Source organism: Elephas maximus, chromosome 8, assembly GCF_024166365.1.
Source record: "Elephas maximus indicus isolate mEleMax1 chromosome 8, mEleMax1 primary haplotype, whole genome shotgun sequence".
In the NCBI taxonomy this organism is placed as follows: domain Eukaryota; kingdom Metazoa; phylum Chordata; class Mammalia; order Proboscidea; family Elephantidae; genus Elephas; species Elephas maximus.
In genome coordinates this window covers 116,257,709-116,274,936 of record NC_064826.1, presented here as the reverse complement: position 1 = coordinate 116,274,936, position 17,228 = coordinate 116,257,709, and the positions used below count along the sequence as shown (strand labels likewise).

Here is a 17,228-nt window from a genome sequence, read left to right as displayed (position 1 = left end):
AACACAATTATAAAAAACAAAAACCTGCTCTGGCTTCTCCTCCTACACAGAACAGAATAAGCTGCACATTCTTCTAAAATTCTCCTTGACAAGATAACCACAGAATGGGCCATAGATGGCCTGGACCCGCCTCTGGGTAGAGGCTTAACATCCTAATGAAAGAAAACCAACCCCTTTCTCCATCCTGGGGACTGAGTCCTTGTCTAAAGAAAATGCACAGTCATCCCCAAGCTCTGAGCGCTGCATGAAGGTCAATCGTGAATATTCATGACTAATTTACATTTCCTTGTCTGTTCTCAGAGAAAGCCCACCTTCCCACGCTGCCTCCAGGCAGTCGTGGAGGCAACAGCCCCCATTGCTCCTTTCCTTGTACAAGGAAATAAAGGCGTCTTTCTGATTTCTCACCTCGGCCTCGTGTTTATTGGCTATAACAAGTCATGCCAAGCAAAACTTGGGGTTTTCACCTGGCAACAAAGGAGGTGAAGCAAGCCCCCTCCCAACACCACGTCCGCAGCCTCCTCCTCTGTCTCCCCCGCTCCTTGTATCTCCTTCCACGTGGCCACTCTCCTCGTGCCTTCCCCGAGCCCTGACTGCCTCCATGTATCACAGAGGAATCCTTTCTTTCCTCCCCCAACCAATCGGCTCTTTTACCTAGACAGAACCTAGAAGCAAAGTACACAGAAACAGACATATGTCAAAATGTGGCTAAAGATGGTGCTCATCTACCCACGGGGCACTGTATTTCTTTTTGATGTAGGTCTCTGCCCTTGTTAAAAGTCTAGCAGGTCTTTGAAAAGTCCACATCGCATTTTGCTAGTCAGCATTTAGCCCAACCAGTAGTGCAATACTGCCACCCAGTAACTGGAAAGATAAATGCAGTTTTGTAGAAAACACTTAAAAAAAAAAAAAAAAAAACACTTAAAGCCACTCTAAAAGTAGTACCCTGGTGGCACAGTGGTTAAGTGCTCTCCTGCTAACTCAAATGTCAGCAGTTCAAGCCTACAAGCCATTCCACAGAACAAGGACCTAGTGATCTGCTCCTGTAAAGACTATAGCCTAGGAAACCCTATGGGGCAGCGCTACTCTGTCATATAGGGTAACCACGAGTCAGAATTGACTCAATGGCATACAAAAACAACATTCTAAAAGTACAGCAATAAGAGATGAGAGGCCTAGGGCTAAAGGAGGAGAATGCCTAGATCTGCACAGCTCTGCTTCAGCTAAGTCTGGCTATACTGAGTGGACAGGATTTAGTGTTCCTCATTATTATTCCTAAGAATCGGTGAACTCTGAATATTTCTTATCCTAGAAACAAAACCAAAAAGATTTTCTTGACACAACTGTGTGACCTCTGACTTCTGAACCTTTTCACATTTGATAGAAAAACAGGCCCTCCCCCCACAAATTACTTGGTGCATAATTTAGTAAATTTGCCTTTGTATGAGGAATATTCATTTTTAACCTTTTTCTACTAACTAGAAATATACAGTCTGTCACACATCTGTGGTCAACTGAATCTGACAACGGTGCTAAGTCCATTCAATAGGGAAGAGTCTCATCAACAAATGGTACTGGGAAAACTGGATTTCCACATGCAGAAAAAGGACAAGATTCATGCCTCACACCATACACAAAAACAAATTTAAAACACATTAAGGACCTAAATGTACAAACTAAAACCATAAAATTCTTAGAAGAAAATGCAGGGGTAACGTTGTTGGGCCTATTTTTTTTAACAATGGATTACCTAACATAATAACAAAAGCACAAACAGGAAAAGACAAAATAAATAAATGGGTCCTCATAAAAATTAAAAACTTTTATTCATCAAAAGACTTTACCAAAAAAGTGAAAGGACAAGCTGTCAACTGGGAGACTATCTTTGGAAACCATACATCCAATAAGAATATGTTGTTGTTGTTGTTAGATGCCGTCGAGTGGGTTCCGACTCATAGCGATACTATGCACAACAGAACGAAAACACTGCCTGGTCCTGTGCCATCCTTACAATCGTTGTTATGCTTGAGCTCATTGTTGCAGCCACTGTGTCAATCCACCTTGCTGAGGGTCTTCCTCTTCTCTGCTCACCCTGTACTCTGCCAAGCATGATGTCTTTCTCCAGGGACTCATCCCTCCTGACGTGTCCAAAGTATGTAAGTATGTAAGACGCAGTCTCGCCATCCTTGCTTCTAAGGAGCATTCCTCCAAGACAGATTTGTTCGTTTTTTTGGCAGTCCACGGTATATTCAATATTCTTCGCCAACACCACAATTCAAAGGCGCCAACTCTTCTTCGGTCTTCCTTATTCATTGTCCAGCTTTCACATGCATATGATGTGATTGAAAATACCATGGCTTGGGTCAGTCTTCAGGGTGACATCTTTGTTCTTCAACCCTTTGAAGAGGTCCTTTGCAGCAGATTTACCCAATGCAATGCACCTTTTGATTTCTTGACTGCTGCTTCCATGGCTGTTGATCGTGGATCCAAGTAAAATGAAACCCTTCACAACTTCAATCTTTTCTCTGTTTATCATGATGTTGCTCATTGGTCCAGTTGTGAGGATTTTTGTTTTCTTTATATTGAGGTGTAATCCATACTGAAGGCTGTGGTCTTTGATCTTCATTAGTAAGTGCTTCAAGTCCTCTTCACTTTCAGCAAGCAAGGTTGTGTCATCTGCATAACACAGGTTGTTAATGAGTCTTCCTCCAATCCTGATGCCCCGTTCTTCTTCATATAGTCCAGCTTCTCAGATTATTTGTTCAGCATACAGATTAAATAGGTATGGTGAAAGAATACAACCCTGGCGCGTACCTTTTCTGACTTTAAACCAATCAGTATCCCTTTGTTCTGTCCGAACAACTGCCTCTTGATCCATGTAAAGGTTCCTCATGAGCACAATTAAGGGTTCTAGAATTCCCATTCTTCGCAGTGTTATCCATAGTTTGTTATGATCCACACAGTCGAATGCCTTTTCATAATCAATAAAACACAGGTAAACTTCCTTCTGGTATTCCCTGCTTTCATCCAGGATCCATCTGACATCAGCAATGATATCCCTGTTTCCACATCCTCTTCTGAAACCAGCCTGAATTTCTGGCAGTTCCCTGTCAATATACTGCTGCAGCCGTTTTTGAATGATCTGCAGCAAAATTTTGCTTGCGTGTGATATTAAGGATATTGTTCTATGATTTCCACATTCAGTTGGACCATCTTTCTTGGGAACAGGCATAAATATGGATCTCTTCCAGTCAGTTGGCCAGGAAGCTGTCTTCCATATTTCTTGGCATAGATGAGTGAGCACCTCCAGCGCTGCATCTGTTTGTTGAAACATCTCAATTGATATTCCATCAAGTCCTGGAGCCTTGTTTTTCACCAATGCCTTCAGAGCAGCTTGGACTTCTTCCTTCAGTACCATCGGTTCCTGATCATATGCCACCTCTTGAAATAGTTGAATATCGACTAATTCTTTTTGGTATAATGACTCTGTGTATTCCTTCCATTCTCTTTTGATGCTTCCTGCGTCGTTTTAATATTTTCCCCACGGAATCCTTCACTATTGCAACTGGAGGCTTGAATTTTTTCTTCAGTTCTTTCAGCTTGAGAAACACCAAGTGTGTTCTTCCCTTTTGGTTTTCCATCTCCAGCTCTTTGCACATGTCATTATAATACTTCACTTTGTCTTCTTGAGAGGCCCTTTGAAATCTTCTGTTCAGTTCCTTTACTTCATCAATTCTTTGTTTTGCTTTAGCTGCTCGACACTAAAGAGCAAGTTTCAGAGTCTCCTCTGACATCCATCTTGTCTTTTCTTTCTTTCCTGTCTTTTCAGTGACCTCTTGCTTTCTTCATGGATGATGTCCTTGATGTCATTCCACAACTCGTCTGGTCTGCGGTCACTAGTGTTCAATGCGTCAAATCTATTCTTCAGATGGTCTATAAATTCAGGTGGGATATACTCAAGGTCATATTTTGGCTCTCGTGGACTTGCTCTGATTTTCTTCAGTTTCAGCTTGAACTTGCATATGAGCAATTGATGGTCTGTTCCACAGTTGGCCCCTGGCCTTGTTCTGACTGATGATATTGAGCTTTTCCATCGTCTCTTTCCACAGATGTAGTCAATTTGATTTCTGTGTGTTCCATCTGGTGGGGTCAATGTGTATAGTCACCATTTATGTTGGTGAAAGAAGGTATTGGCGATGAAGTCGTTGGTCTTGCAAAATTCTATCATTCAATCTCCGGCATTGTTTCTATCACCAAGACCATATTTTCCAACTACTGATCCTTCTTCTTTGTTTCCAACTTTCGCATTCCAAACGCCAGTAATTATCAATGCATCTTGATTGCATGTTCCATCAATTTCAGACTGCAGCAGCTGATAAAAATCTTCTATTTCTTCATCTTTGGCCCTAGTGATTGATGTGTAAATTTGAATAACAGTTGTATTAACTGGTCTTCCTTGTAGGCATATGGATGTAATCCTATCACTGACAGCGTTGTACTTCAGGATAGATTTTGAAACATTCTTTTTGACAATGAATGCACCACCATTCCTCTTTGAGTTGTCATTCCCAGCATAATAGACTATATGATTGTCCGATTCAAAATGGCCAATACCAGTCCATTTTAGCTCACTAATTCCTAGGATATTGATGTTTATGCGTTCCATTTCATTTTTGACGATTTCCAATTTTCCTACATTCATACTTCGCACATTCCAGGTTCCCATTATTAATGGATGTTTGTAGTTGTTTCTTCTCATTTTGAGTCGTGCCCCATCAGCAGATGAAGGTCCCGGAAGCTTTACTCCATCCATGTCATTAAGGTTGACTCTACTTTGAGGAGGCAGCTCTTCCCCAGTCATCTTTTGAGTGCCTTCCAACCTGGGGGGCTCATCTTCTAGAATTATATCAGACAATGTTCCCCTGCTATTCATAAGGTTTTCACTGGCTAATGCTTTTCAGAAGTAGACTGCTGGGTCCTTCTTCCTAGTCTGTCTTAGTCTGGAAGCTCAGCTGAAACCTGTTCTCCATGGGTGACCCTGCTGGTATCTGAATACCGGTGGCATAGTTTCCAGCATCACAGCAACACACAAGCCCCCAAAGTACGACAAACTGACAGACACGTGGGGAATAAGAATATAATAACCACAATATATATAAAACTTCAACACCTTAACAAAAAGACAAGTAATCCAATCATAAAGTGGGCAAAAGATGTGAATAGACATTTCACAAGAGGACTTTCAAATGACCACCAAACCCCTGAAAGGATGGTCGATATCATTAGCCATCAGAGAAATGCAAATCAAAACCACAATGAGATACATTGCACTCCCACTAGGATGGTTAGGAGCCCTGGTTGTGCAGTGGTTAAGACCTACGGCAAGCTACGGCTGGTAACCAAAAGATCAGCAGTTCGAATCCACCAGCCACTCCTTTGAAACAGTATGGGGTAGTTCTACCCTGTCCTATATGGTCATTATGAGTTGGAATCGATCTGATAGCAACCGGTAGCAGTAGTAGTAGGATGGTTGAGATTAAAAATAAATAAATAAATAAAAGAAAAATGTTGGTGAGGATGTGAAAATTGGAACCCTTATCCATTGCTGGTGGGAAGGCAAAACGGTACAGCCATTGTGGAAAACAGTGTGGCAGCTCCTCAAGAAACTACAAACAGAAGTACCAAATGACCCAGCAATTCCATTCCTAGGTATATACCCAAAAGGCTTGAAAGCAGAGACTCAAACTGAATTGTATACCAACGTTCACTGCAGCACTATTGACAATAGCCAAAAGGTAGAAACAACCTAAATGCCCACCAACAGGTGAATGAATAAACAAAACGTGGTACTTACATATAATGGAGCACTACTCAGCCAAAAGAAGAAAAGAAGTCTTGATAGATGCTATAATATGGAGTTTGAAGACATTATGCTGAGTGAAGTAAGTCAGTCATAAAAGGACAAATATTGTATGACCTCACTTAACATAAAACAACAAGACACATGTATAGAGACCAAAGTTTCTTAGCGGTTACCAGGGGTGGGAAGGAGAGGAAAGGGAGAGTTAACAGTGATGAAAACATCACATTGATTAAGGGTAGGGTTGCACAGCTGATTATCTTAATTGTTGTCAATAAGTTGTACACCTGTAAAAAGCTGAACTGGCAAAAAAAAAAAAATGAAAGAAATACACAGTCTGCTATAAACTGAAAATACCTAAATGTAATAAAACACATGAAACACTACTTGTGAATATTCCTATAAAGCCAGTATATGATGTACTCCTGTTTGTTTCAAACAGTCACAGCCCAAGATCATTAAGTTCCCATTGTTCTGAAAAAAACAATGGTTTTATATATATAAGTAAAGATTTATTCAAGAAAACATTGGTTCTAGACACACTTCAGGCCTTACTGAAATCTCTAAAATCCGAGTAATGAATTAGATTCCATTTCACTCTTGACCATACCGTGTCTGGCACACAGCAGTGCTCGATCAAGACTTACTGAAGTTATACTTTAGTTTTACCTAGCAAAGAATGTCTGCCTTGAGCACTGCACTCTTTTAAGATCTCTCTGTATGGGATCAAATTGACAACAGCAACTCAAAAAATTAGAAAGGAACCTGAGAGGCAGTGAGTTCATGTCAATGGGAGAGAAACAGCTCAGAAAAGGAGGGGGAGAATGGTTGCACAACTTGAAGAATGTAATCAATGTCACTGAATGGTGCATACAGAAACAGCTGAATTGGTATGTTCTGTGTATACTCTCAACAAAAACAAAAAATTATAAAAAAAAACTTACTGAAGAAATTTACAAACATACTAGTTCTGTGAACATCAGTCACTTATGTCTATCTTATGACTCAGTTATCCAGAAGGTTATGTATCTCAGCATACTCTGTTCTTGGGTATCTAGATAAGATCGTACTGTTTTAAATGATTTTTTAAACAGTTACCTATTATTTATTGAATATCTACTAATAATACAGGCACCTTAGACAAATAATTTCTATTCATACTAGACACCTTATATAAACTATCTCTGAATTTACAAAAAGATAGTTGCACTTTGCCCTCAATAGTTTCTGCTGACGGGCATTAGGCATACAGCGCCTTGGCTACATGGTGCAGCCAGGAGGTGGACCCAGGTTTGTGTGGCTCCAACCCACTCACCGTGTCCACCACATCGTGATGCCTCTCTCCAACAAACCCAGATCCTCTCGGTTTAATCATTAAGCTGATCCTGTGAAGCTGTTTCTGGAAGCAGTACAGCACACATCCCAAAGCACTACTACTCCATGTGGTCCAAAGTCAGGCAGCATCAGCATCCCCTGGGAGCTTGTCAGAAGCTCAGAATCTCAGATCCAGCCCCCATCTACTGAATCAGAATGTGCATTTTAACAAGATCTCCTGGGGATGCATATGCACATTAGCATTTTTAAAAATTCTATCTTAAAACATGATGTAGATTCAGAGTAGTTTTTCTGCTTCTAAACATACACTGCCCACTCCCATCTGTAACACCTCTCATTAGAAGGAAAGGATCGAGGATCTCAGTGAGGGAGGGCTTGAGCATCTCTGAAGAGGGGAGTGGACATTTTTAGTGAATTGGGTCCCATTCATTTTCCTTACTCCTCACTAACTGCCCATAATCTACAGATACAGAATTCTGGTTACCCAGGTAGATCTCAGTTGTCTACATAATTTACCCTGTATTTTGACAACTTCCATTAGTTAATTCTAGACTGCAGTGGCTACTCCACAAAAATATTTCAAACGTGCCAGTGAAAAGAAATAAAAAAAAAACTCCACTTCTGATGTTTCTAGTTATTTAGCTATCTTTCTACCTCTCTATTTTTGCTGACTCATTTCCACTAAAGAGAAAGAACAAACAAATGGATCCTTCAATTACTGCCCTGCCTCTTCTCTCCTGCACCTCTCTGTACCTCTCCGAAGTCCCCAGAGTAGTCCCGAAGGAAGCCAGCCTGACAGCTGGATCAGCACCAAGTTAGTCCACAGGCAGATACCAAGGTTGCACAGAGCACAATGCTTCATCAAAAGCATATTCTAAATTAAAATAAACTCTATAAAGATTAAGTCATGAAGAAAAACTCCTAGAGAGGCAGTCCAATGGCAACATTATTGTTAAATGAAAACTCTAGAGAAAAAACAGCCTGTAAATGTTTTCTAGGCTTCAGGACTTTTGCAACTCTAAAAATTCCTTGAAGCTAAATTTCATTACAGATTCATTCAACATTTATTAACTACCTACTGAGTGATAATCCTACACGTGGTGACTGGGTACAAAGATGAATAAGATGAAGTTTTTAAGTCCACCTCTCAGGCAAAGATTAAACCAAAAATACCCAAACCCACTGCTGTCCAGTCAATTCCAACTCATAGCGACCTTGTAAGACAGAGTAGAACTGCCCCACAGAGTTCCAAGAAGCGCCTGGTGGATTTGAACTGCTGATCGTTTGATTAACAGCAGTAGCTTTTAACCACTATGCCACCAGGGTTTCAAAAAAACAAACAGTACCACACGTGAGGAATGTGCATCTTAGTTCAATCAAATATACAAGACCAAATGGACAACAGCTGCCCAAAAGCAAAGACAAGAAGGCAGGAAGGGACAGGAAACCTGGACAATTGGACACATGGAGCCCAGGGTGGAAAGGGAAAGGAGGAGAGTCCTGACACATTGCAGGGATTGCAGCCAATGTCATGAAACAATTTCTGTACACATTTTTGAATGAGAAGCTAATTTGCACTGTAAGCTTTCACCTAAAGCACAATAGGGGGAAAAAAAAAAGCAGGAGCAGCAGCAGCTGGCAATCCAGGTAATTTATCATGCAGCAGTGAACAGAGCAGCTCAGTGGAGGAAGGAACTTGCAGCCAGGGGAGTTAGGGAAAGGTCTTGAACTACTTGAACAGTGAGAATTGCAATGTGCTTGCCAGGGGAAAATGGAAGAGAAGAAAACTGAGCGTCAAATGGCCTAGAGACAAACTTTAAAAAGAAGTAGCATTTGAGTGATACAGAGTCCAGGGTGGTGCTACAGGGTGGCCTTGGTGGTATGGCAGGAAACAAGGCTGAAGAGGTAGTGGCAAGACTGTGAAGACCAAAAGTTTACATCTAATCTTGCGGACGATGGTTTTTCAAAGATTCCAAGGCATGACAAAATGTAATTTTTGGAAGATGCTAAGTCCAGTGGGGAAAACTAGAACAGAAAGAAGTCAGAGGCTGAAAAGTGAGTTGGGAGGTGTTAGGGATTAAATTGTATCCCACTAAAAATATATGTTGTACATCCTAACCTCCATGCCTGTGGTTATAATCCCATTTGGGAATGGGCTGTCTTCAATCTCTTTGAGATATAAAAGAGATTAAACAAGCAAGCAAAAACAGCAAAGGTGGGGGAAAGATTGATGCCAACCCACATGGAGCTCTCTAAGAAACCAAGAAACAGAAGCTGAAGAGACAAGGACTTTCCCCCAGAACCAACAGAAAGTCTTCCCCTAGAGCCAGCACCCTGAATTTGGACTTCTAACCTCCTAAATGGTGAGAAAATACATTTGTTTGTTAAAGCCACTCACTTGTGGTACTTCTGTTATAGCAGCACTAGATAATTAAGACAGAATTTGGTACCGGGAGTGGGGTGCTGGTCTAATAGATACCTAAAATGTGGAAGCGGTTTTGGAATTGGGTAACAGGTGGAAGCTGGAAGAGTTTTAAGGTGCTTAATAGTAAAAGCCTAGACTGCCTTGAAGAGACTGTTTGTAAAATTATGGACGTCAAAGGCAATTCCAGTGAGGGCTCAGAAGGAAGTGAGAGAGCTATAGAAAATGTCTGCATCATCTTAGAGAACGTACGGCACCAGGAACCGAATGTTGCCAAAAGTGGACGTTGAATGGGCTTCTGCTACGGCTCTGAAGACAATGATGAACATGTGACTGGACAACAAATGAAAAGGCAACGCTTTTCATGCAGTGGCAAAGAACATACCTGGATTATGTTCCAGTGTTTGGTGGAAGGTAGAACTTGTAAGTGATAAATTCAGATATCTGGCTAAGGAGATTTCTAAGCAAGATCTTAAAGGGGCCATGTGGCTTCTCCTTGCCACTTTTAGTAAAATACAAAAGGAAAGAGATGAACTTAAAAATGAACTGTGCAAAACAAAAACAGAACTTAAAGACTTGAAAAATTTTGTTGTACAAACTAGGGACATGTGTCCTAGAACTTTCACCAAAGATGTGACTACACAATCTTCTGTTAAAGAGATTAAAGCCTGTGACTGATGGATATAACCATCCACCACAGCAGAAGATCCATCAACTTAGACTGAAGGGAACAGACAGGATGATTTTATAGGCAAGAAACAGGCCACAGGAGTTACATATGTTGTCCTCCAAAAAAAAGACCACCCCTTGAACACCCTGGAGAGCAGCAGAACTGTTGGAACGAGTGCAGGAAGCAGGTCCTTCTCAGTTTCATAGGGTGGGGCCACCGTCTCCTGGATCTCAAAGGATAGGGCCACAGTCTCCTAGGTTTCAAAAGAGTCAGATCTTTGCCAACTCGGTTTCAGAGTGTGGGGTTGCCATTAAGATGTGCCAGGGGGATGGGGCCATCATTCAAAGCTGAGAGGGCAGATCTACCATGTCCAAGGGGCAGAAGAACAGGGCCTGCTGGAGCTGAGTGGGTGGGGTCGCCACTCAGATGGACGAGGAAAATGGGGCTATCTATCTAAAGCCAAGAAGGCTGAGCTGACATCTCAGAGGGCCTGCAAGGAGTGGTTGAAGCCTAAGGCCAAAGGGCCTCTATCTAGAATCCAGAGGGGCTGCCCAACACCCAGAGTCTGGAGGGCAGGGCCACTGCCCAGATGGTCTCAGAGAACAGAGGATTATTTTCAAAACTTGAGAGCTAATGTAAATTGTTCTGCTTGGTTTTAGACTTGTTTGGTATCCATTATCCCTTCTTTCCTCCAATTTCTCCCATTTTTTATGGAAATGCCTACTTTGTGCTTGTTCTACCACTGTATTTGGAAACAGATACTTGTAATCTAGATTTTACAAGTTCACAGATGAAAAGGTATTTTGCCCCAGGATGAATATACCTAACTTCTCACCCATATCTGACTTATATGATTCACAAGATGAGACTTTGGATTTGATTTGGAGTTAATTTAAGACTTTGGGGATGATACGACGGGGTGAATATGTTTTGCATGTGGCAAAGATATGAATTTTGGAGGGCTAAAGGGTAAATGTTATGGATTGAATTATGTATCCAAAAAATATGTGTTGTAAACCCTAACCTCTATGTGTGTGGTTATAATCCCATTTGGGAATGGGCTGTCTTTGTTATATTAATGAAACTGGATTAGCATAGGGTACGCCTTCAGTCAATACTTTTTGAGAGACAAAAGAGATTAAACAAACAAGCTAAAGCAGCAGAGAAGGGGGAAAGATTGATGCAAGACACATAGATATCTCCGAGGAACCAGGAAACAGAAGCTGAAGAGACAAGGACCTTCCCCCAGAACCGACAGAGGAAGTCTTCTACACTCAACACCCTGAATTTGGACTTCTAACCTCCTAAACCGTGAGAAAATTAATTTCTGTTTGTTAAAATCACCCAGTATCACTAGATAGTTAAGACAGGAGGCTAACAGTAAAAGTGGCAGAGGAGACATCTGAATAGGGTTAAGGGGGCAAGCGAAGGGAGAATCCAGGATAGCCCTAAGTGTGAATGAGGATAATCCACACAATTCCTCATCACCAGGCTTTTATGACATGTGCCAGTAGGGAACTGTCTCAAAAATAAATGTAAAAATAGAAGTGCCCATCTACTTGGTTTGAGATCTGCTTAGAACAAGAAAGTGTACGGTTTCGAGAATCTTTATCTTGGTTCACTAAAAGATATCTGGGGAGTAGATGGGACACTCCAAACTCATTAACATCATTGATTGCTTAAAAAATTTACACATTAGCAGATAAAACATGTAAGGTTCTGTCCAAAATATAAGAAAAATGCCAGGACTGTTGAAAATATCCTTAATGTATTATAAATACAAATTATTAGGGATTAAGGGCAAATATAAAAACTTTCCCCACTGAATGAGAGTTGAAAAGCATCAGAACAGTTTTCTAAAAGCAACTGTAATAGTGCAGGTTCTTAAAACAAGCCAGGTTCTCACTGGTCTAGACTCAATGAAGAGGTGTCTGCCTTAAACACTATGGGTATCCCTCGGTCCACGTTTAAGTTTCTCCACAGAGCAAGTAACTCATGCAGGCTAAAACAAATACTGAAGAGTTTTTTCCTAAAGAAGTAAACTACTTACAAGGTAACTGCTGATGTTTTTCATTTTTTCCACAACACTCTTCATAGTCTTCAACACTGGTAAGTAAATACTAACCTACAAAATCAATGAGAACAATATACACAAGAAATGATATTAGATCATCAATAATTATTTTTAGAATGCATGGCATGATTAAAAACTCTGGAATTCTGTGTTTTTAAACTGTGTGAATAAAGCTCTTTTAAAATATGAAAAAAAAAAGCCCTAATTTTACTAGCTCATGGATGTTCAAGCAAAATTAAAGAGCCAAATGCCTACTTCTGTTACCTCAGTGACCATGTCCCTATAGGCGTTCTTCTGGTTCAAGAAGGATCACAACTCTGCACCTGGGATTCCTTATATAAACCAAATCCAAGGCGAATGAAACTCAAGCACTCAGCAGAAGGCCTTCCTCAAGGGATGTTTACACTTGGGGCTTAAAGGGCCTTTTCAGTACTGGCAAAAATACAGCCTCAGAGCTGTACGTTACTAATGATGCTTTATAAAATATTGTTTTTTCCCAAATCAAGGTAGATGTTTTTTATTAAAAGTCAAATAAATATTTTATCCAATATATTTATGTGATTTCTCCTTAAATAAAAAGTGACCAAAAAGCACAAGACCCTATGATATCATCTATTATTTTCAGTGGCTTGGGATCATTATGAATAGGATTGTTAAACCAAGTTCTAAATTGTGAAAACTTCTTGCCTCTTGGCTCTCTTGCACATATCCTGGGCTGTGCTCCTCCCAGGAACTGTGAGACCCAAATTGGTGCTTTAAGCCAACACTCCTGATAGATGGTGACTGTCCCCCAAAATATTATTTTAAATTTTTTTAAGTGCAAATATTGAGAAAGTCATTGTCCTGTTTATAAAACGTGCAATATGTCTAATACACACAACACTGTTTTAAGGTGTTCTATGTAAACAACAAAGACAAATATTCCAATTTTTTTCCTTGAGTATCCTTTCAAAATGAATGGATATCACTTTCTTTTTGGGTACTACGCTATTTTCAAAAGAAATAAGCTATAGGACTTAAACTAAAATTAGGGCATTCAAATCATGATGAAGGACAAACCTCCGGGCAGCAACTTACATCAAAGTCTGGGACTACAGGTTCTTGTAAATCCTTCCAGAGTTTTCTAGGAATAACCTTAATGGGAATGTCATGTGTCACAATGCGACTACTGCTTGAGATGGATAACTGCCAAGAGAAAAGTGAAAATGTATTTTGATGTCAACATTAAAAAAAAAAAAAAAAAAGACTTGAAAGGACCAAAAAAAGTTAATATACTATATCTAAATGGAATGTTCTTAACTCATTTACTCAAAATCCATTCAGCAAGTATTTATGAAGTTACCTGTTCTGTTGTGGGTACTGTTAGGAGCTGGAGAGTATGGGGAATAAGACAAGGTCCTCAACATTCCAAAGGAAAAGATGGATCAATGAGCAAGATAACAAACAAAACAAAATTTTCTGGGACACTCATTACAGCCTTGAATAGAACAAAATAAAGAGGGGAAAGGGTGAGTGTAAGGGGAGGTTGCTTAGACTAGGTGGTCAGGGAAGGCCTCTCTAAGAAGGTCACACATGTCAAGTCACACAATACAAGGACAAGCAGTCATGAAAAGATGGGGGTGAGGGGGAACAGTGTTCCACGCAGAGGAACAGCACATACAAAGTCCTAAAACAGATGCAAACTTCCTAAGTTCGAGGGAGAGAAAGAAGACAGTTCTTTGCTCACAGGACACCCTGCCTGCTTAAGTTTCTACACTATCAAAAGGATAAGCTAGGTTTATCTGTTTCCAAGGGCTTTTATGAGACTCATAATAACTCAGAGTATCTTGCACTCTTAGAAAAGTATTTATGTCACCATCTTGCTTTTCCTTAAGCAATTAAAGAAACATATCAAACTTATACAGTGAATTGGAAACTCTGATTCACTCTAAGAACTGCCTGACTGCAAAGCTAGCTAAGAGCTGAGAAAAAGTTACGAAAGTGAGAAGTCCTCTTCCACAGAGGTTTAAACAATACAACATTCACAAGATAAAGTGTGTACAGTCTATAAGGAAGGAGAGCTCTGAGGACAAGGGAAGGCTGAGGAGGAGGCAGCAATGGTGCTGAGCACTAAAAAAATTACAGCTTCAAAGAGTGAGAAAAAAAGAGATTCCAAGTGGAAGCCCCAATGTCACCAAAGTCTGGGAGCTGAAAAAGAAGAGGACACATCCATGCAGGTACTCAGAGAGTAGTACTTTGCGATTTGGTTCCAGGATAGGCTGGGTCATAATATGAAGGGCTTTATACATCATACCAAGACATTTGGACTTCACTCTGTGAGCAGTGGCAGCCACTGTGGTTTGGTTATGTGTATGTTTGTCTGGAGGAAATCCATGCACTAAATTCATCTGGTAGCGGCAGGTAAAACAGATGTGTTACTCCTGACTGAGAGATCATTTAAAGGCTAAGACAACAGATGAAGCAGGGGAAAAACAACTTCAAGGTAAAAATACCACTAAAAGAAAGAGAGGCTAGGATATACAGATCTGAGAAGAAAAATGAAGTTTTATTGCATCAGAAAACGCAGCATTCTAGTTGAGTATTATATAATCACAATACTATTTTAAAATGAGGGAAAACTGACTTCAGTTTAAAAACTTGGCCTTGAATTTTAAACAAAACCAATTATCTTTCAAGAGTATTATTTAAAAAAAAAGTTGCCGTGGAGTCAATACAGACTCACGGCAACTCCATGCGATAGAGTAGAATTGCCCATAGGGTTTTCTTGGCTGCAATCTTTATAGAAGCAGATCGCCAGGCCTTTCTTTCATAGTGCCGCTGGGGGGGTTCAAACCTTTTGGTTGGTAGCCGAGTGCAAACTGTTTGTGCCACCCAAGGATCTTACTGTTAAGAAACCAAGGCTTACAATGACTGTATTCCTTCTAGGAAGTTTCAGAAATGCCCTTCCTCCTACTCACCAGATCTACGGAGACTGTAAGGCAGGGGAAGTGCTTATTCGTCAGCTTGATTTTCAAGGCTTTGGCATTCTGGGCAGTTTTCAAGGCTCGAGATAAGTTTTCCGCTGTCAGCTCTATATAAATTTCATTGTTTTCTGCTGAGATACCTTCCATTTGAAATTCACTGAAGAAGCTCTCCTAAGATGAGAAAAACCGGGACACACATGACCTTTCCAGTGGCATTAGGCTGAGTCTGCAGGCCTCGCAGGAGCTTCCGCTCACCTGTTCCAGTTCACACCACATGCTCACCCCTCCATTGGCCACCTTATCTGAAAGGATGAAGTTCAGCTTATCCGGACTGATGCGGAGGGTGCAGGTTTTGGCAAGCTTGGCGATCATGTTACTGATTCCTATGGCAGGGGATTAAAATAAGGAAATACTATAATTTTACATCATGTTTCCTAGAGGCCAGTTTATCTCAAAGAACTTATCATTCACCACGTTGCAACATCCCGGTGAAAAAAACAACAGTTTATATTTGTATCTGTCTGGAAGGCACTTTATTGCCACAGATGTCATGCCATTCTTCCAACAACCCTGTGAGGTATGTCTCACAGACCCTCAGTATTCAAATAAAGAAACTGAGACTCAGAGAGATTAAGTGGCAGCTGGTAGTTGCATTCTTTCATTCAATGCACACCGGCTGCCCACTAAGTAAGGGAGCACGTGGTTCACTGTAAGGATAGGTGACATCACGGTGCAGGCACCAATGGCTAGATGAGGCCAGGCTGTGAAGGAACGTTTGTCAAATAAGAACACTGCAGGCAGTAACAGGCTTTAAGGAAAACCCTGGTGGCATAGTGGTTAACAGCTATGGCTGCTAACCAAAAGGTCAGCAGTTCAAATCCACCAGGCGCTCCTTGGAAACTCTATGGCGTCGCTATGAGTCAGAATCGACACGAAGACAACTGGCTTTTTGGAATAGTCTTTAAAAGACACATGATGAGAATCAAGTTTTACAAACGACCCCTCAGACCCGATTTTATTCTCACCGTCCCGCCCAGCGCGCGTTTCCCTCCCGGCGCCCGCCCCCCTCTTCCTGCAGCGGCCGGCTCGGCGTGCGCGTCCTCCCTCCCGACCCCTCCGTCCTCCTGGCGTCTATCCTCCTCCAACACGGTCCTGGACCAGGGCGCAGCCCCTGCTCACGCGTGAAGTGGTTCAGACAGCCCGTGTCCGCGATCTTAGCCCGAAACTTCATGGCCGGGCTCGCGGCTCCGCGCCCGGAGCGTCTGTCGGCGGACGACGGAGTCCCGTCCACTTCTTCCCCTCGGCCGGAAACGCGGCGGACCCGCAGCTTGGTTCCGCCACTCGGGGCCGCTGCGGCCCTTGCACAGGTCCTGGCGCCGTTAGTTCATCCTAGGCCTGTTATGGATTCAAATCTTCGAGCTCCGCGGGGAGAAAACGCCCTCACTGCACCATAAGTGAAGAACGCTGGGGTCCCCCCTTCTGGGCCCTTCGCCTCGGCCCACTCTAGCTCGGCTGATGCTTGAGGGGCCCTTGTTGTGAGTCATGAAGGAACGCAGGTCTTCCCTTCATGTCAAGCTGCGACCCTTCGTCACTCCCTGTGCTCACAGCATCGGGATAAGTTGGCGCCGTGCTTCCCTCCGCCGTAGATTCAGGGCGCCCCGTGTTCTTTTGCAAAGGAGGAACCGGAACCTCCTGGACGTAGGTGGCCTGAGAGGTCACCCCTACGTGCGGGGGTTGTTAGGTGCCCTGGAGTTGGTTCTGACTAATAGGCACCGTGTACCACAGAAGAAACACTGCCCTGGCCTGCGCCGTGTTCACCGTCATTGTTATGCTCGAGCCCATCGTTGCAGCCACTGTGTCAATCCATCTCCTTGAGGGTCTTCGTCTTTTCCGTTGACCCTCTACTT

General features: G+C 41.9%; 1 protein-coding gene across 3 annotated transcripts in view; it reads right to left on the bottom strand.

The window, feature by feature from the left end:
• Positions 1-16,881, bottom strand: part of HUS1 (HUS1 checkpoint clamp component) — a 37,453-nt gene extending 20,572 nt beyond the window's left edge. For all 3 annotated transcript variants that reach the window (XM_049893071.1, XM_049893069.1, XM_049893070.1), the window contains exons 1-5: positions 16,501-16,881; positions 15,577-15,704; positions 15,316-15,492; positions 13,436-13,543; positions 12,335-12,409 (exon numbers count right to left, since the gene is read on the bottom strand). In XM_049893071.1, the coding sequence (XP_049749028.1) occupies positions 12,335-12,409; positions 13,436-13,543; positions 15,316-15,492; positions 15,577-15,704; positions 16,501-16,552 (540 nt within the window). In that variant the 5' untranslated portion in view covers positions 16,553-16,881. The remainder of the gene's footprint in view (positions 1-12,334; positions 12,410-13,435; positions 13,544-15,315; positions 15,493-15,576; positions 15,705-16,500) is intronic.
• Between the last annotated feature and the right edge of the window lie 347 nt (positions 16,882-17,228).